The 20,278-nt window shown below is 45.7% G+C and overlaps 1 protein-coding gene and 1 long non-coding RNA gene across 7 annotated transcripts in view; one reads left to right on the top strand and one right to left on the bottom strand.

The window, feature by feature from the left end:
* The window catches only part of TBC1D14 (TBC1 domain family member 14), a 124,872-nt gene that overhangs the window by 44,179 nt on the left and 60,415 nt on the right, over positions 1 to 20,278 (bottom strand). The window contains exon 1 of one of the 5 annotated variants that reach the window (XM_008017996.3): positions 3,454 to 3,595. The exons of the other annotated variants lie outside the window; for them this stretch is intronic. Within the exon in view, the coding sequence (XP_008016187.1) occupies positions 3,454 to 3,456 (3 nt within the window). The 5' untranslated portion in view covers positions 3,457 to 3,595. Of the gene's footprint in view, positions 1 to 3,453; positions 3,596 to 20,278 lie in introns of those variants that run through there. 5 annotated transcript variants of the gene reach the window in all.
* On the top strand, positions 3,691 to 12,259 carry LOC119627737 (uncharacterized). 2 transcript variants are annotated; one of them, XR_005243983.2, is made up of 3 exons: positions 3,691 to 4,290; positions 4,398 to 4,638; positions 6,262 to 10,860. It is a non-coding gene; the product is annotated as an uncharacterized lncRNA (long non-coding RNA). The 2 variants fall into 2 exon arrangements; XR_005243982.2 differs by lacking the exon at positions 6,262 to 10,860 and adding an exon at positions 11,921 to 12,259 and having other exon boundaries at positions 3,693 to 4,290.

The raw sequence follows: 20,278 nt of genomic DNA, 5'->3' as shown, positions 1-20,278 counted from the left end.
CTGGCTTGGGTGAGTCGTCTTGTCTCTCAACCTGCTCTCGGCTATAAAACAATAGCAACTGTACAGACCACTGTGGTGGTCAAATGAGATAACATATGTAAAATGGCTGGCCACTCACTCCCTCAAGTGCCAAGCCCTTTCTGGGTGCCAGGTAAGTACTGGTGTGGTCCACCTCGGTCCAACTTTTCATTCCCAAGCTCCGTCTCCACATGGGACCAAGTTTTGAAGTCTCTTGGTTTAAACCAAGTAATAATGCCTGTCTTGCTGTGCTCGTCAGAAGCCCTGCAGCCTAACAGGTAAAATAAACTGCCCAATTAAGTGACAGCTGCCACCCTGGACAACCCTAGAAGAAATTTATTTATTTTTGAGGAGTCTCATTCTGTCACCCAGGCTGAAGTGCAGTGGCACAATCTTGGCTTACTGCAACCTCTGCCTCCCAGGTTCAAGTGATTGTCCTGCCTCAGCCCCCCCGAGTAGCTGGGATTACAGGCGTGCACCACCAGGGCCAGCTAATTTTTGTATTTTTAGTAGAGACGGGGTGTCGTCATGTTGGCCAGGCTGGTCTTGTACTCCTGATCTCAAGTGATCCACCTGCCTCAGCCTCCCAAAGTGCTCGGATTACGGGTGTGAGCCACTGCACCCAGCCCCCAGAAGCAATTTAGAACAAGGTTCTTCAAAGTTCTAGCAGCAGATCAGTTTGATTGGTCATAACAGCATTTAAAAAAAAATAAAACAATAAAACACGGTACATAAAGACAGTTAGCTTCAGCTTTACACCTAGTTATGTCAGTACAATGAGTCTCAATTTAAAGTGTCTAACTGGGGATAATTTCAAAAAAGTTTGCAGGCTGCCAGTTTAGAAGCACAGTTGCTCAAAGTCCCTGCTCTAGGCAGCTTATAAGGAATCACGCTGGGAAAGACGAGACCATACCAACATGGCAGGCGCACCTCACTAGCAGCCAACTTGTGGGGTGTGGTCTGATGACCCAGCTAAGGCTGAAGAAAAAAAGCACGGAGGCAGGGTGCTGAGCAGAGCCCCAGTCTCATGCAGAGGCCATGTGCAAGAGACTCAGCAAGCAGGGCAAGAGGGAAGGGGCCATGTGGAAAAGAGGAAGCTAATCTGGAAGGGACCACGTGGGCCTGGCACTTTAGGAGACCCTCAACCTCGAACCCAGCAGGGCTCACTCCACAGGGGTAATACGATGCAGGCAGAGGCTTCCACACAGGTGAGACCGTGAGGCATGCCAGGAGGGGCGAGCCACACACTGTGGGAGGAAGGGCACGACGCCTGAGGCCAGGAGGACATGGGAAGCTTCCACAAAGGAGCCACTTGAGTGGACAGACAAGTAAGATGTGGGCTAGAGGCCAAGAGGAAGAGGCACTCTGATGGCAGAAGCAGTGGCCAGGAGACGCCCACAAGCAGGCTTCTTCATGTTAGCACCAGGACTTGAACCGGGAATGGTGCAGAGTCAAAGTTGTTTTGCTCCAGAAACACGCTACCCAGAGGTGTTGGGACAAGCCCCAGGAGACAGGGGAGAGCCAGATGAGAGACTGTGAGATATGGGGAGCCCCTGAGACGCATCCAGGGACAGGGTCTACATTCCACGTGTGATCTGCCCAGTGCTAAAGACAAGAAGAGCACGAGACTCCTGAATTAGGTTTAACATTAGTTTAAAAAGGGGGGGGGGGAAGCCTGCTTCAATGCACATTTGTCTTAAGAGGGAAAAGAAAGGATCATGATTCTCAAACAATGAAAAAGCATTCCTGAGCCTGGCACAGAGGTGCTGTGTCTGTGGTCCCAACTACTCAAGAGGCTGAGACAAGGGTCACTTGAACCCAGGAGTTCAAGGTTGCAGTAAGCCATGACTGCACCAGGGCAACATGGCAAGACCCTGTCTCAAAAAAAAAAAAAAAAAAGAAGAAGAAAAAAGAAAGTATTCCTGGTAGAAAGACAAGAAGGGTCATCAATGCTACTTATGAACTGGAGGAACACCACAAAATATAGCCAGTGATGTCAATAACCTGCTAGTAGAAGCTCCCTGACTTCCAGGAAGGTGGCCTCTGGCTCCCTGGAAATCTATTTTAGCTAGAAGAAGAAAGGGTCATCAGTCAAATCCTGTGCTTAAATCTCCGACTCCACTGTCTCCAGTATCAAGATTAACCCGTGAAAATAACCTGAGAATTTGGCAGTGCACCTGGAATAAAGCTGCCAAGGCAGGCCGGCCACCCGAGTGGTACCTATCAAAAGACTTGAACTAATGCCGCGACAGCACGGCCACCACATCTGCAGAGGCTGAGGACCTGGGGAAGCACTGGGGGACAGCAGCAGGCCTGGTCTGAGCCAGCACCACCAGCAGCATGACCTTGAGCTCCTCCTCCATCCCCAAGCCTGTTTCCTCATCTGTTACAACTGAAGATTAAATGAGAACGAGCATAAGGTGCACAGCCAAAGCAGGTGCCCAAAAATGACAGGAGTATGAGTGTCACTATATACTATGAAATTACTCTTCACAACATTCCACTCTAAGAGGGCTGCTTGTGGAAAAGGGCATGAGACTGAAAGTGTCCACAACACGGCTGGTCTCACACTTGGCCATTTGTAAAAGCAATTGTCTGGGAGTGGGGAGCCTAATTTAGAATCTGGGAGGGGCTCCGTTTTGCCATTTTGAGGGGGTATAATGGCCTGCACAGGTCTTACAAAGGTCCCACCTTCCAAAAGGTAGCCCCGGGTAACCCCTGAAGCCTGACCTCACGGTAAGTAAAACCGCTGAGAACACCTGAGTGGTTCCTCTGGCCTGGATTCTTTAACCAGCTGCAGTCCCCTCCTGGAAAGCGTCCTCTATGTTACTGGGAATGTTGGCATTCTGGGAAGCACTCTCAGGAGTCCTTTTCTAATAGTCATATTCCTCCCACAGCATCGAGAACACAAAAGTTAATATGCGGACTGGTGAATGAAACATATTCAAAGGAACTAGGTTTTAACACGCCTGGTTGCTGTTGCAACCTGACCACCTCATTGGGCTCCAGAGCTCGGAGCACAGTCTCATCTCCATACAAAGGCTCATCGGATCGCAGGCGAGGCCCTTTTGGCCTCTAAGGGGGCTGCTGGGCCTGGCCCGGCTCTGAAAACAGGGTAAGGAGGACTCAAAGGACGTGCTCGCTCGCGCTGGCTCTCGTCGTCCCAGTAAACGTGAACCCAAGAAGGAAATAATGTGGAAGCACAGACACAAAGAGTGCCAGGGAGGAGAGCGCATCAGCAGCGTGCACAGCAAGCTTCGGGCTGCTGAGGACAGATGCACGTGATGCTCGCACACCCGCACAACCGCACACATGCACACTCGCACACTCCACCTGCGCGGGGCCGCAGGGCTGGCAGGCCCCGGACAGGACAGGCCCCCGGGACCGGGCAGGCCTGGGGCGCAGGCAGAGGCACCGGCCCGCACCCCGACTCACCATGAACGCCGGGGCCTTAGAGGCGCGCGGCCGGAGGCTCCATGCCCAGCGAGCGGAGGGCCGGCCTCCCTCCCTCCCTCCCGGACCGCTGGCGGGCCGGCGGACGCGGCGGCTCCTCAGGCTGGCGGGGCGGGGCGGGGCGGCAGGCCGCTCAATCGCGCGCAGACGCAGCGAGGCGATCCGTGCTGCCGGCTCGGCGCGTCAGGCCTGGCTGGAACCTCCCACGGGGGCGGGGCTGGGGCGTCCCCATGGTACGGCCCCACCTGCCGTGAGCACCGGGAAACACGCGCGCCGACCGGTGGAGAGCGAGCTTCTGCCTTAAACATCACCCGAGAGCTGAGAAACGTGTTGCCAAAAGAAATTACATAAAAATATTCGCACTGGTGAGCTCTGGGTGGCGGGGTGACAGTGAGCAGTTTTTACAGGCTACCGTGGCTCCTACGGTTTTTCACAAAGTAGTAACAGGTACCTGAGTTTGAAACGTCAGGGAGCACACAAAACACTTGGAGAAGCCGACCGGGCGCCCCGGGGCTGCCGGAGGGGGACGGAAGCTGGCGGGACCGGTGAAACCTCCGGTTTTTAAAAACAGTCTTTAAACTTTGACCCTACACCGTAGGGACTATGTCGGGTCAAAATTACGTCTGGTCAGCCGCGGGCCCCACGTCCCAGGGCTGAACAAGCCCGGTCTGCGGCAACACGAGGCTCTCCCGTGACAGGGCCTCGCCCAAGGCTCCCCCAGCAGATCTCCTGGGATTCAGAACTACCAAATCGCCGGCAGACACGTCGCCATCAGAGGAAGCCTGTGACATCCGCCAGGATAAAATCAAAAGGGCAATGGTAAGTGATAGCAAAGAGGTAGAGAAGCTGGAATTCTCCTAAATCCTTGGTAGGAGTGTAAAATGGTGCAGCTTCTATAATTCAACATCCCCCTACCATACTCCCAGGAACCCACCCAAGAGAAATACGACCAGAGAGATTTGCGTGCAAACATTCACAACAGCATTGTTCACACCAACCAGAATGTCCACCAACCGCGGGGGCATGAGCAGCAAGGAAACGCCTATGAAAAGACAGAAACTGCTGAGACATGGGCCTACGTGGATGAACCTCAAAAACGCTAGGCCAGATGAAAGATGCCAGACAAGAAAATCCCATGATTCCATTTATGTGACACTTCTTAAAAAGGTAAATCTCTAGAGAGAAAGCAAATTCATGTTTGCCTGGGGGTGGGATCAACTGCAAACAGGCACGAAGGAACTTTTTTGGGTGATGAAAAATAAAACTTTGGATGTCGAACATATTTTAAAACTAGATTGCAATGATAGTTGCATAACTGTATACATTTATTAAAATCGTGGGACACTTACAATGAGTGGATCTCATGGTATATTATTTATGCCTCAAGCCATTTTTAAAAAGGAATAGGACGATAAAAGGGAAAGAGGCTGATTCTGGCTGGAAAGATTAGGGAACGCCTTAAGACAATTATCCAGAATTTGAAAATAAGGCAAAAGCAGGAGTAAGCATTATTCTTTCAATTAATTCCTGGGCCCTTTTTAGCATGGCGGCCTAAAGATTATTTAATTCTCTAGGACACTGACCCTGTGCTATTTATTACTCCATTCAAGCCCAGATACTGTGAAGTTACATACTAACTTGTAGATAATGTCCAAAAGAAAAGATAACCCCAAAGATTATGTTTTATTGTCACCAGTTTGTTCGTTGAAATCTAACCTAGCCATCTTACTCTAGTTCTTTTTGGGTTTTATGCATATTTATGTGTGTATAAACACACACACCCCTAATTCCTCAAATGCTCTTGGCATAAGTTTTACCATCTTACTGGTCTCCTCAAGGCGTTACATAAATCTTTGACCTATGATCATTTTAATTTTTAAAAAGGTAAAAGTCATGAGAAAAATGAGTGTTTTATGTGAAGAGAATAAAGGGACATATAACTAAGGCAATACACAAACCTGACTGAATCCTGGTTCAAAAACAGCTTGATACAACTGAGGAAATGAGAACGTGCTCTGGGGTATCAGATGCTACTATGGAATTCCCCATCATTCTCCTGGGTGTGGTAACAGTCATGGTTATGTAGGAGAATGTCTTTACTCTTAAAAGCTGTGTGCTGAAGTATTTAGCAGTAAGATATCATAATACTGCAAATGGTTCAATTTTTTTTTTAAATAAAGGCACAATAAAGTAAATATGGCAAAATGTCAACAGCTGCTCCATCTAAGTGGGGCACATTAACACATTAAATTGCCCAGGCGAGGGCAAATGCATTCGAAAGCTCCCAGGGGCATCTCTCTTGGTATTTCTGGGAAGCGGCATCAGTTAAGCTGCACCATCTCTTCAGCGTTCACAATAGTACACAATGGGCCACCCGCCTGCCTGCAGACACCACTGCTGAGTCCAAGGTCAGCCAGAAATCAGACTTACAACACAGAGTGTCCTCTCCTTACAATCACAGGCTACTACAGCTTGAAGTCATGTGTTTAACAAGCTTCTTAAGCACCCCACACATATCAGAGAGAAGGTGCTCAAAGAACTCAGTCTGCAATTACATCATGTAAATGTATTTGTGTGGATGAAATTTACACATACATAATTTGTCTCAGAGAAAGGCCTGTGAGGGCAGACATGAAACCATCAGAGACTCCTGTGACAGGGACTGTGAAGTCTCAGGGAAAAGGATTTTCCCATCTTGCATCTATCATTTGAACATTTGACAGTGTTTTTTCATAAATTGTATTTAAAGTTTTCAAAAATAATTTTTCTTTTTTTTTTTTTTTTTTTGAGATGGAGTCTCGCTGTGTCGCCCGGGCTGGAGTGCAGTGGCCGGATCTCAGCTCACTGCAAGCTCCGCCTCCTGGGTTTACGCCATTCTCCTGCCTCAGCCTCCCGAGTAGCTGGGACTACAGGCGCCCGCCACCTCGCCCAGCTAGTTTTTTGTATTTTTAGTAGAGACGGGGTTTCACCGTGTTAGCCAGGATGGTCTCGATCTCCTGACCTCGTGATCCGCCCGTCTCGGCCTCCCAAAGTGCTGGGATTACAGGCTTGAGCCACCGTGCCCGACCCAAAAATAATTTCTAAGCTAATTCAGATGACATCAAAAATCGATTTCACCAACTGCAATTTCCAACCACACTGAATTATTACTTCAGCAAGGTTGTTTTTGGGTCTGTTGCTGGCTTTTTTCTGTTCACACAAGACTGAGGGTCTAGCCATGGCAGGAGACCACAATGAGGGGTCCTGACCATGCCGGAGCTCCCATGGGATGCGTGATGCCAGCCACTGCTCCACGACCCCATGTTTCCAGAGCTCCCATGGGATGCCAGCCGCTACTCCACGACCTCACGTTTCTGGAGCGCCCACAGGATGCCAGGATGCCAGCCACTGGTCCACGATCCCACACTCCATCGTACTTCACCCTCATGAGCACAGGCAATGTGAGCACTGCCTCTGCAGAGGATACTGAGGCTGAGAGGCAAAGTCATGGGCTTAAGTCCACACGACTGAGTGTAAATGACAGAACCAAGGTGCACACTCCGGCTTTTTTTTTTTTTTTTGAGATGGAGTCTTGCTCTGTCGACCAGGCTGGAGTGCGGTGGCCTGACCTCGGCTCACTGCAAGCTCCACTTCCCGGGTTCACGCCATTCTCCTGCCTCAGCCTCCCAAGTAGCTGGGATTACAGGCGCCCGTCACCACACCCGGCTAATTTTTTTTTTTTTTGTATTTTTAGTAGAGACGAGGTTTCACCGTGTTAGCCAGGATGGTCTCAATCTCCTGCTCTCGTGATCCGCCCGCCTCAACCCCACGTTCATAGGCCCGAGACCCCTCTCACCCCAGTACTGTGAAATGCTCCAGTGAAGAGCTGTGAAAGAACAAATGTGTTTCCTGTTCCTGAATTCCTATTATTTCTGGGGAGACGCACCCGTACGACTAAACACAAGATCTGAAACAAGAGTGTTTGCACCAAAGAAAGGGTGCTCTGAACACTACCCTCTCCAACTAGCAGGGAAACATCACTTCCACATTAGGAAAAATAAGCAAATCTTAGGAAGCACTAAGCATTACATAGGAATTTCAGTCTTTATTGTTAAAAGGCACTGGGGATAAAGAATTTATACTTCTCAGAATAAATAAACTGTTACCAGGATAACAGAAGACTAAAAGTAAAGTGCAAATTAAACAACCATGCTGCCATTTCCCCTGTAGAAACTTAAGATCGCTTCCTTCTTTCTCGCTTTTGGCATCATGTGGAAGAACCTGCTGCTTCTCTAAACCCCAACATTAATGGGGATGAATGAGGATTCGACATTTTATGGGATAATCTCCTGATAGACCTGTTCGCCACCAAAAGATCCCAGTACCATACAAACATGATATCTACCACCTTGACAAGCCAAAACTTCCAGAGTAGGTTCAGCTTTCAACTCTGGGTCACCAGCTGTATAATGTTTCCCTCTTTGCTCTGGCCACTGGAAAGCTCAGTGTAAAATTTGTAGCACTCCTCTAGGAGTTACATGAGATTCTGTGAGTTGTGTCTTGGGGCATCCACTGACCTCTGGTTTCATCATTTCCTCAACAATTTTTCTGTCATTCTACACACTTAAAAAAATTATTTTAAAGGCTGGGCGCGGTGGCTCACGCCTGTAATCCCAGCACTCTGGGAGGCTGAGGTGGGCAGATCACTTGAGGTCAGGAGTTCAAGACCAGCCTGGCCAACATGATGAAACCCTGTCTCCACTAAAAATACAAAAATTAGCCAGAAATCGCTTGAACCCAGGAGGCAGAGGTTGTAGTGAGCCGAGATCGTGCCACTGCACTCCAGTCCGGGCAACAGAACAAGACTCCATCTCAAAAAATATATATATATATTATTTTCAGTAGACGTACATAGAACGAAATACAAAAGGTACAAAAGTGTATCCAGTGGGAAGCAGGTCTCTCCTATCTCCCACATACCCGGTTTGTCTCCTCGCCAAAGAAATTCCACTATTAGCTATTTTTTAAGTATCCTTCCAAATATGGTCTCTGCATTTACAAGGATGTGCGTGTATCTTTATCCACATAGAGCACACTATACAAATGGTGATCCATCTTCTTTGTGAGGTCGGTGCAGTATTTCATGTAGGATTTCACCAATTCCCTGCCAAACATTTAGATAGCTTCCAATCACTTGTGCTGCAATCAATACCCTTATACAACTGTCATTTCACCCATATGCGAATTCATCTGTATGAGAAATTATCAGAAATGAAAATGCTGGGTCAAAAGAACCCTCAATGATTCATTAACTCATGTTAGTTTACTTTTTGAATAAACATACAGTTAGCTTTTTGGTGTATGTAATCCTATGACTTCTAAAATGTTGCCTTTAGCCACCATTATGACAATCAAGAAATAAAACAGTTCTATCACTCCCAAAACCTCCTTTGTGTTAGCCCTCGGTAGTCACACCCTACCCCACCCCTGGCACTGTGAATCTCCATCACTACAACTTTGTCTTTTCAAGTATGTGATACAAATGAAATCACAGCATGCAAGCTTTCGAGACTGACTTTCTACCTTCAGATAATGCCCGAGGTTCACCCAAGGTGTTAGGTGAGTTTATTACTGAGTCATATTTCATTGTATGGGATGTACCACCATTCATCCATTCATTGAAAGGCATTTGGGGTGTTTCCATTTCTTGAAGATTATGAAAAGAGCTGCTATAAACATGTACAGATTTTTGTGCAAACGCAAGTTTTCATTTGTCAATGGCAAATACCTAAGAGTGGGATTGCTGGGCTAACTGTAAGTATATGTTTCACCTCTAAGAAACCTCCCAACTGGTTTTCCAGAATGGCTGTACCATTGTGCATTCCCACGAGCAAGGTACCAGCTAAAACTTCCGATACGATGTTGAACAGGAATAGTAAGAGTGGACATCCTTGTCTTGTTTTCAGTGTTAAGGGAAGGCCTTCAGTCTTTCTCCATTAAGCATGTTAGCTGTAGCTGTTTCCTGTAGATGCTCTTTCTCAGGTGGGGGAAGTTCTCTTCCATTTCTTCTTTGCTGAGAGTTTTTATGAGGAATGGACACTGAATTCTATCAAATGCTTTTTCTGCACCAACTGATAGGATCATGTGGTTTTCTTTAAATTGGTAGTATGGTAGCTTAGACTGATCGATTTTCAAACACTGACCCAGCTTCGTGTTCCTGGGCTAAATGTCACTTTGTCATGGTTATAACTTTTTAATACATTATGGGATTCAATTTGTTAATACTGTGTTGAGAATTTTTTGGTGTGTCTTCACAAGGGATATTTGCCTGTAGTTTTTTTGGTACTGGATTCATCTGGTTTTGATATCAGGGTAGTACTGGCCTTTAAAATGAGTCAGGAAGTACTCTCTCTTCTTCTCAAATTGGTGTTTTCTTTAAATGTTCAGTAGGATTCATCAGTGAAACCATCTGGTCCTTCTTTAATAAATTCCAGGATGATTCAGGTCATCTATTTCATCTTGGATGAATGTTGGTGATTTGCAATTTTCAAGAAAATGGACCGTTTCATCTAAATTATCAAATTTATGTGGCTGGTGCAGTACCTCACACCTGTAATCCCAGCACTTTGGGAAGCTGAGGCAGGTGGATCACTTGAGGCCAGGAATTCTAGACCAGCCTGGCCAACATGGCAAAACCCTGTCTCTACTAAAAATTCAAAAATTAGCTGGGCATGGTGGCACATGCCTATAATCCCAGCTACTCTGGTGGCTGAGGCACGAGAATCACTTGAACCTGGGAGGCACGGTTGCAGTGAGCTGAGATCGCACCACTGCACTCCAGCCTGAGCAACAGAGCAAGACTCTGTCTTTAAAAAAAAAAAAAAAAAAAAAAAGACAAGTTATTTATAACATTCTATTGTCTTATTTTTGTGGAGTCTGTAATGGTATCCCCTTTTTTCATTCCTTTTGCTAATTTTATTCTCTTTGTGTCAGTTTTGCTAGAGTTTAATCAATTTTGTTCATCATTTCAAAGCACCAGCCTTCAGTTTCACTATCATTTTTCTGTTTTTAATTGTATGGTTATCTGTTCTCACATTTATTATTTGCTTCCTTTTGCTTGCTTTGGGTTTATTTGCTCTGTTTATACTTCCTTAAAGTAGAAACTTTGATTACTGATCTGAGACCTTTTTTCTTTTCTATGTGAGCATTTTCATGCTATACATTTCCCCCTAAGCAACTGCAACCTACAAATTTTGGTATGTTGTGCTTTCGTTTGCTTCAAAATATTTTCTGATTTTCCTTATGACTTCCTCATGGACCCATGATTAATTTAAAAGTATGCTACTTGTTTAATGTGCAAGTTTGGGGAGACAATTATTTTTCTGTCACTGCTTTCTAGTCTAATATCACTCTGGTCAGAACATATTTTGTATAATTTTAATCCTTTTGAAAGCTTTAAGCTTCTTTTCTATCCCAGAATATGGTCTGTCTTGGTGAATGTTCCATGTACATTTGAAAAAACTGTGTATTCTGCTCTCGCTGGAGGGTGCTGTGTTGTATAAATTGCGAATTAGATCAGGCTGGTTGATGGTGTTCATTTCTATGTCCTGGCTGATTCTGTCTACAGTTCTATCAATTACTGTTTAGTGAGGACTGTTGACACTCCCATTATAAATGTGGACGTGCCCATTTGTTTCAGATCTGATAGATTTTGCTTCATGTATTTTGCAGCTCTGTTATGAAGTGCAAATACATTTAGAATCATTATGTCTTCATTAGGTAATGTCCTACTTTATCTCTGATATTTGTTCTGAAGTCTACTTTTTATAATATTAATAGGTGTATCTTAATTTTGATATTAATAGACCTATCTTAATTTTGATTTGTGTTTTCATGGTATATCTTTTTCTATCTTTTCATTTTAACCTACATATTTTATATTTGAAGTGAGTTTCTTGCAGACAACATATACATAGTTGGGTCTATGGTTCTGTGTTTTTTTGAGATAGGGTCTCACTCTGTCACTCAGGCTAGCATGCAGCGGTATAATCAGTTCACTGGAACCTCAAACTCCTGGGCTCAAGTGATCCTCCTGCCTCAGTCTCTTGACCAGCTAGGACTCCAGGTGTGCATCACCATGCCCAGCTAAATTTTTTCAATAGAGACAGGGTCTCACTATGCTGACGAGGCTGGTCTGGAACTCCTGGCTTCAAGTAATTGTCTGCCTCAGCCTCCCAAAGTGCTGGGATTACAGGTGCAAGCCACCACACCCAGCCCATTTTTTTTTTCCCCATTCTGACAATCTGTCAGAACTGAGTATTGAGACATACAACTGGTGTGCTCAGACCATTTACATTAAATGCAGTTGTTGATATGTTTGAATTTAGGTCGACCATCTCGTTTGTTTTCTTTTTTTCTTCCTCTATGTCTTCTTTCCTGTCTTGATTCAAGTTTTCTGAACTTTTTTTAGGACTCCAATTTGAGGCCGGGCGCGGTGGCTCAAGTCTGTAATCCCAGCACTTTGGGAGGCCGAGACGGGCGGATCACGAGGTCGGGAGATCGAGACCATCCTGGCTAACACGGTGAAATCCTATCTCTACTAAAAAATACAAAAAACTAGCCGGGCGAGGTGGCGGGTGCCTGTAGTCCCAGCTACTCAGGAGGTTGAGGCAGGAGAATGGCGTAAACCCGGGAGGCAGAGCTTGCAGTGAGCTGAGATCCGGCCACTGCACTCCAGCCTGGGCGACAAAGCGAGACTCCGTCTCAAAAATAAATAAATAAATAAAAAATAAAAAGAACTCCAATTTGATTTCTCTATTGTGTTTTTTTGCCATCTCTTTGTATAGTTTAGTGGTTGGTCTAGGGATTACAATATACATATTAATTGTTCACAGTCTACTTAGAATCACTATTTTACTACTTCAAGTGGAAAGCAGAAACTTTACACCATACCCTGTCCCCTTTTGTATGTCACTTGTCTTACATATTCCATCCACATACACTGTAAACCCCAGATGTTATAACTTTTGCTTTCAAACGTCTTTTTAAATAACGCATTAAGAAAATACTCTCTATTGATTTGAAAATGTTCCCCAAATCAATCTCAATAGGAATAAGAACCCCATGCACACGTCATTTCATTTTCTAGATTCTTTTCATAACTTACTATGTGCCCTAATTTCCTCCCCAGGATTTACAGTCCACTGGGGAACTCAACGATTTATTTAAAATTGTGTTTCCCAGGAAATGAGAGTTATGTATATTCAACTGTGGTTTTGTGAATGTCTTTATATTTATGGTGTTTTAACTCATCAACTTTGCATTATAATTATACGGCAAATTGTTTATTGCTCTTTCTACTCTAATCATGTTGTAGCGCATGTAAGATTGTTATTGTTACTGTATATTTAAAGGCAACATCTACTTGCTCTTAGTTAAAACAGAAAGAAAATAGTCTACTGTATTTATCCAGATACTGTTTCTGTTCCCCTTCTTTCTTGATGTTCCAAGTCTCCTCCTCGTATAATGACCCTTCTATCTGAACAACTTCTTTTAGCAATTTTTTTTGCAGCCAGTCTGCTGGCAACAAATTCTTAGTTTTTCATCACCTGAGAATACCTTTATTTCACTTTCATTCCTGAAGGGTATTTTTGCTGGATACAGAATTTGGGTTGACAGTTCTTTTCAGCACTCTAATAATACTGTTTTACTTTTTCTGGCCTCCACGGTTTCTGATGAGAAATTCGGTCAAATTGTTATTTCCCAATAAGTATGACATTGTTCTTTTCTGGTTGCTTATAAGATTTTTTGTCTTTATTTTCAGCAGTTTGGTTATGATGTGTCTGGGCATGGACTTCTTACTTTTTAGAGTTTATTTTGTCTGGTGGCCACTGAATTTCCTGAATTTAAAAGTTTCTATCTTTTGCTAAATGTGAGAGATATTCAGCCATCATTTACTCCAATGATTTTCTGCATCGTACTGTTTCTCCTCTCCTTCTGACACTCCAGTGACCGTGTTATACTTTTTAGTACCGCCCCACATGTTCCTAAGGCTCTGTTCATTTTTTTAACTCATTTATTCTCTGTACTATTCAGATTGGATAATTTTTTATTTTGTTTTGAGACAGAATGCTCTGTCACCCAGGATGGAGTGCAGTGGTGTGATCTCGGCTTACTGCAACCTCCGGCTCCTGGGATCAAGCGATTCTCCTGTCTCAGCCTCCCAAGTAGCTGGGATTACAGTCACCTGCCACCACACCTGGCTAACTTTTTGTATTTTTAGTAGAGATGGGGTTTCACCATGTTGGTCAGACTGGTCTCAAACTCCTGAGCTCAGGTGATCTACCTGCCTCAGCCTCACACAGTTCTGGGATTACAGGCGTGAGCCACTGCACCCAGCCTGGATTGGGTAATTTCTATTGATCTTAAAATTCACTCACTCTTTCCTCTATCATCTCCATTCTGCTATTGAGCCTGTCTGGTTAGTTTATTTCAGTTAGTGTATTTTTCAGTTACAAAATTTCCACTTAATTCTTTTTATAGTTTCTTTTCTTTTACTGATACTTTGTTTTCCCATCTCAAAAGTCTTCACCCTTACTTGCTGGAGCATTTTTATAATGATTGCTTTAAAGTCTATTGAATAATTCCAACATCTGTGTTATCTCGGCAGTGGTGTCTTGATTATCAAAAGATGATCCTGGCAGGCACAGTGGCTCACACCTATAATCCCAGCACTTTGGGAAATCACTTGAATCCAGGAGTTCAAGACCAGCCTGGGCAACATGGCAAAACCTAGTCCCTACAAAAAACATAAAAAATTAGCCAGGTATGCTGGCACATGCCTGTAGTCCCAGCTACTCACGAGGCTGAGATGGGAAGATCGCTTGAGCCCGGAAGGCAGATATTGCGGTGAGCTGAGATGTGCCACTGCACTCCAGCCCGGGTGTCAAAGCAAGACCCTATCTCAAAAACAAAAAACAGGCCGGCTGCGGTGGCTCATGCCTGTAATCCTAGCACTTTGGGAGGCCGAGACAGGCAGATTTGAGGTTAGGAGTTCCAAACCAGCCTGGCCAACATGGTGAAACCCTGTCTCTACTAAAAATACAAAAAAATTAGCCAGGCATAGGGACGGGCACCTGTAATCTTAGCTACTTGGGAAGCTGAGGCAGGAGAATCGCTTGAACTTGGGAGGCAGAGGTTGCAGTGAGCTGAGATCACACCACTGCACTCTAGCCTGAGTGACAGAGCGAGACTCTGTCTCAAAAAAAAAAAAAAAAAAGACAAACAAGAAAAAAAAGATGATCCTACTTGAACCTATTCTGATTCAGAGGAAATTTTTTTTAAGATGATTCTAGTTCTTCTTAAGCCAACTAATTCTGAACTGCATTCTAGACATTTTGAATATTGTGTTAAGAAACTCTGGATTTTCTCTCAATCCTTGGGAGAATGTTGACATTTTCATCTTAGTAAGCAATTTACCCAGTTGGATTCCGCACACAAGTTCCAGCCAGCCTTCTGTGAGTTGTGGTTCCAAAGTCAGCTGTTTGCAAAGCCTTTGAAGCGCTTTTTGGATCCATCCTGCATGTGCACCATCCAGTGGCCAGTTAGGGAACTGCATAGTGGTCTATCCCAAAGATCAGTTCTCAAAGTCTATGTAAGCTACTTAAGAGTCAGACCTGTTGGCCGGGCGCGGTGGCTCAAGCCTGTAATCCCAGCACTTTGGGAGGCCGAGTCGGGCGGATCACGAGGTCAGGAGATCGAGACCATCCTGGCTAACACGGTGAAACCCCGTCTCTACTAAAAATACAAAAAACTAGCCGGGCGAGGTGGCGGCGCCTGTAGTCCCAGCTACTCGGGAGGCTGAGCCAGGAGAATGGCGTGAACCCGGGAGGCGGAGCTTGCAGTGAGCTGAGATCCGGCCACTGCCCTCCAGCCTGGGCGACAGAGCAAGACTCCGTCTCAAAAAAAAAAAAAAAAAAAAAAAAAAAAAGAGTCAGACCTGTGTACCCACAACATGAGGAGAAGTCTGGGAGTTCATCAACCACCTTAAAGGGTCACCTTCCTGAGCACCTCCTCTCTGCACTCCCCCGAGTACTTTCTAGTTTCCTGGGTCTCCCCTTTTCTGGTTCTGTAGCCACACGCTTCCCACAACTGCATCCACATCTGGGCCAGGTAATGGGGAGAGAGAGAGAATAAAGCATCAGGGGTTCCACTCTATCCCTTGGAAACAAAACTCTTCTAATCAGCTTCCCTTTCCAGCTTCCCTTTCCTGGGAGTTTCAGGCTCCCACCAGCTGCTGCTGTCATAAGAATGTCTGAGGGCTGGGATGCAAGAGAATAGAGAAAAAAACAAAACTAGGGCCGGGTGCAGTGGCTCATGCCTGTAATCCCAGCACTCTGGGAGGCCAAGGCAGGTGGATCACCTGAGGTCAGGAGTTCAAGACCAGCCTGACCAACATGGTGAAACCCCATCTCTACTAAAAACACAAAAATGAGCTGGGACTGGTTGCACGCACCTATAGTCCCAGCTACTCGGGAGGCTGAGGCAGCGAATCACTTGAACCCAGGAGGCGGAGGTTGCAGTGAGCCAAGATTGTGCCACTGCACTCTAGCCTGGGTGACAGAGTGAGACTCTGTCTCAAAATAAAAATAAATAAAACTTAAAAATAGGGTTTCGGAATTGTAAGTGTTAGAGACTAACCATTTGGCACGCCAGAAGTACAGAGCTTCTCCTGGTGCCCTCCATCCACATTAAGACCCTATTTCTGGGTTTGGGGCTGCCTGAGCAGGCTGAGGAATATTGGAAGGGGAAACAAAATCGGTAAACTCAGTACTAATTCAGTGCTACTTCAAATTCTGGTCGTCTTCCCCAACTCACCTGCCACTGTTTACTTTCCAGAATCTCAAATAGCTGCTCTGTGCTTTCTGTTCAGGTTTTAGATCTGCATTCATTGGGTGACACAGGGTGGAATGTGTTTATTCTGTCCAACCTGGGACCAGGACCTGTTTACTTCTGTAAGTTTGTTTAAACCCATTTTGCAAAGGCATAAGGGATAATGAATGGGAAGGTTTTTCTTGTTATTTTAGAATTTGCCTGTAGGCCTGCAGCCAATTACTTCCACTGACCATCAAGACCTACCCTTGCTGCAATCTGCAATGTTGTGAGACTTTCAGAGTACCCCAGACTTCTCAGAGGTGAGGAAAGAAAATATCACCATCCTGGATCTGCCCTCTTCTGGGATTCTTGCTTTAAAATCTAAGAGCTAACAGGAAATTCCAGAAGGCCATCCAAGACATTCCAGGTTATACAAACGCAAAGACAACAGGCCATGTCCTCATCGGTGCTCACATGACAGTGTTTCATCCAGGACACAAACCTACAAGCCTATCCTTCCTGCAGCTATCGTTCCCACAATCAGCAGCACCCTCAGAGTCCAACCAGGACGTTAACTTTCTGCTCAACCTCATTTCTAACAATGACATCAATTCCTACAGCCTATTTACACAGTGTTATGTCAGAAAGAGTTACCAAGTCTGTTCTAAAGCATCCCCACGTTTTCAGCCCTGAGCCTCTGACACCTGCTCAAATTACAAAGCATCACTTTTACTTTTTAAATGGTCAATTTTGGGCAGCTCACTGCAACATCTGTCTTCCGGGCTCAAGCGATCTTCCCATCTCAACCTCGTGAGTAGCTGGGACTATGGCACGTGCCACCATACCTGGCTAATTTTTGGCAGGAGGTACGTCCCAACTGGAAACAGGGTGACAGCCTGACCTCTGAAGCTTCGAATCCAGTTGAGATGCCCCAGGGGTGTCCAAGGGAGAGAATACAGTCATGGGTTCTTAGTTTCTGTTTCTGGTTGGGCCAGTAAAGCCTCATCCCTCTTTTCCGTTTCTAGAGACAGAAACCAAAAACATGCCTTCAGGCTGCTAAAAGCCTCAACAAAGCAGAGCAACAACAAAATAAGGCAGGTTGGACAAGCTTGCCCTAGAGGGTGATGGTGGACAGGGAAGGGCCTTCCAGGCACTCTAACATTTAGAGGATGGGGAAGATGAGGGACCTAGCAAAGGAAACCAAAAAGGTGGGCGAACGGGCTGCCTGGAAGCCGAGGCAAGAAAGTCGCTCAAGGAGCTGAGGTAATGCTGCAGAGGGCCAAGGAAGACGAGGGCTGAGAACAGACGCTTGCATTTGGCAGCTGGCAGATGGCAGTCACTTGAAACAGGTGACCTCAGCGATAAGAACTGCTTATCACGGCAATTCTTCACAACATTCGTCACAACTGTAATTATGTGTCGAGTTATTCGTTTAAATCTGTCTTTTCTTTGACCCATGGTAAATTCCAACAAAGGCAAGAGCCACAGAAGTCTTGCCCTTTATTGTAATCTCAGGATGGATCTACGCAGAGGCTCAAATATGTGAAACAAACAAAAGGGCCATGGAATCCAAGAAAGCAGGTTCCCCTTTATTCACAAGGCAAAGGACTGCACTTCTGAGGCAGTATCACCATCCATGCTGACCTGGCCAGAGCCCAGCCCATACAAAGCCAGCAACCAGAGGCCTAAAGGCAGCTCTCTCCAAATACGTGCTCCCATCTTTATCCACAAGAGCCTCTCTGATTCACCAGCAGTACTGGAATTTGCCTGGCTGGTGTGCTTTGGGCCCTTTATTTAACTGGCTGTGGCAAAGATGGCTATTTCCTTCCAATAGCTGACATTCTCTCCCTGCATACCAATAGTTCTTAAGTTCTAGCATGCATTAGAATGACCTGCAGCTTCTGTTAAAACTTGTTGGGCCCAGTCCCAGAACTTGTTTCAATGTGTCTGGACTAAGGCCCGAGAACGTGTATTTCTAGCAAATGCCCGGGTGATACTGATGTGACTACTCCGGGGACCGCACCTTGACAGCCACTGTTATATTGTTATTCTCCTACCCGTGGTCATTTTTGTTTCTCCTAGTAAGAAAATCTCTCTCAAACTACCACTGAGGTTAACAAAAAATATGACTTAATTTTCAAAAAAAATTTTTTTTTTTTTTTTTTGAGACGGAGTCTCGCTCTGTCGCCCAGGCTGGAGTGCAGTGGCCGGATCTCAGCTCACTGCAAGCTCCGCCTCCTGGGTTTACGCCATTCTCCTGCCTCAGCCTCCCTAGTAGCTGGGACTACAGGCGCCCGCCACCTCGCCCGGCTAGATTTTTGTATTTTTTAGTAGAGACAGGGTTTCACCGTGTTAGCCAGGATGGTCTCGATCTCCTGACCTCATGATCTACCCGTCTCGGCCTCCCAAAGTGCTGGGATTACAGGCTTGAGCCACCGCGCCCGGCCTAATTTTCAAAATTTTTATGAAATTTGAAAAGATAACTAAAAGTTAACATTTCAATATTTCCCCAAAATAGTAATATACAAGGCCCAAGCCAAGAGAATGCAGCCCAGTTAGAATAAAATCCAATGGGCAAATGTCCTGGGCAAAGCACATATAGGACCGACACCACAAATCGGACCTATTGATTAAAAGTCAAGACATCCATTCCTTGACTAACACTGGGCTGAGTGACTCACTATGTTCAACCCTGGGCAAAAATATACCACATGCGCGTTATCCCTTAGTTTAGAACAACTAAGCAAGTAGATATCACAATGCCCATTTAGCAGATGAGGAAACTGATAAGTAGTCATTGGCTCAATAGAGACAAAAAGTGGTGAAGCCAGAAACCAAACCCAAGCCTGCAAGTCCGAAGCTCCTGGCCAGTGTGCACACCTGACCCCAGCTCAGCCACAGGCTCCTTGAGGCAGGTCCAAAGCTCCTAGCCAGTGTGCACACCTGACCCCGGCTCAGCCACAGGCTCCTTGAGGCAGGTCAACCCAACTGCTCTTGGGCGCCCAGTGCCCAGCACAAGACCTGGCCTCAACATGGTTCAGTACTTGTTGGCCAAGCAGATGAAGAATGCACTGAAGAGCTCAGGCTCATTCTCTCGCACTGTGTTCTGTCGTTCCATTTCCTGTTGTTCAAGGTTGACTTGTCATAAGAAAGAAACAACGGTAACAGCAAACACTTTCACAGCACTTTCTACATTCACTACTATTCTGAGTGCATGTGTGTATTCACCCATTTAATTCTCACCACCTGGGAGGCGGGTGCTACTATTCTTCATACTGTAGAGATGAGGAAAATGAGGCTCAGAAAGGTTAAATAACTTGCCCAAAGTCATACAACCAAACTGTAGCACAGCTGCAATACAAACCCAGGCAGTCTGACTCCCAAGCCCATGTTCTTATGTCACCACGTGATGCTGCTCTCTCAAGTAATAAGAAAAATTCCAGAGAAGGAAAAGGAATTTCCTCAACACCTTCTCTAGGCTTCAGCTCTAACTGGAGTTATTGTCACCATCCTGGATCACAAGTCTAGGTTGTCACAGCCCCAGCGCCTGCCTCTCCCCAGTGCAGGCTGTGTGGGCCGACGCCTGTGACAGCAGCCAGCCCCAGCCTGCAGCCCAGAGGCCTCCCCACAGTGCTGAGTCCCTGACCCTGAGCCCCTCCCAGGCTTCCCCAAGTCCCTTGGATTGGGAGATGAGCGATGGATGAGAGGGCCAGAGACAAGCAAGCAGGTCCCGGGCAGGATTGAATGACTCGCGCAGGTAAGTTACATTCTTCATTATTGATGATGGAAGCAGATGGTCCTCCTCTTGGCAGTATTGTATTACCACATAATGAGCTGGCCTAGTCATTTCAGTTCACAGAAAAAAAAAAATCCTCTAAGGTCAAGAACATAATCCATGCTCTCCTTAAAAAACAACAGGGTCAGGCCGGGCACGGTGGCTCACGCCTGTAATCCT

Source organism: Chlorocebus sabaeus, chromosome 27 (genome assembly GCF_047675955.1).
Source record: "Chlorocebus sabaeus isolate Y175 chromosome 27, mChlSab1.0.hap1, whole genome shotgun sequence".
In the NCBI taxonomy this organism is placed as follows: domain Eukaryota; kingdom Metazoa; phylum Chordata; class Mammalia; order Primates; family Cercopithecidae; genus Chlorocebus; species Chlorocebus sabaeus.
The sequence above is the reverse complement of the archived record's forward strand: the minus strand, read 5'-3'. Positions and strand labels throughout refer to the sequence as shown.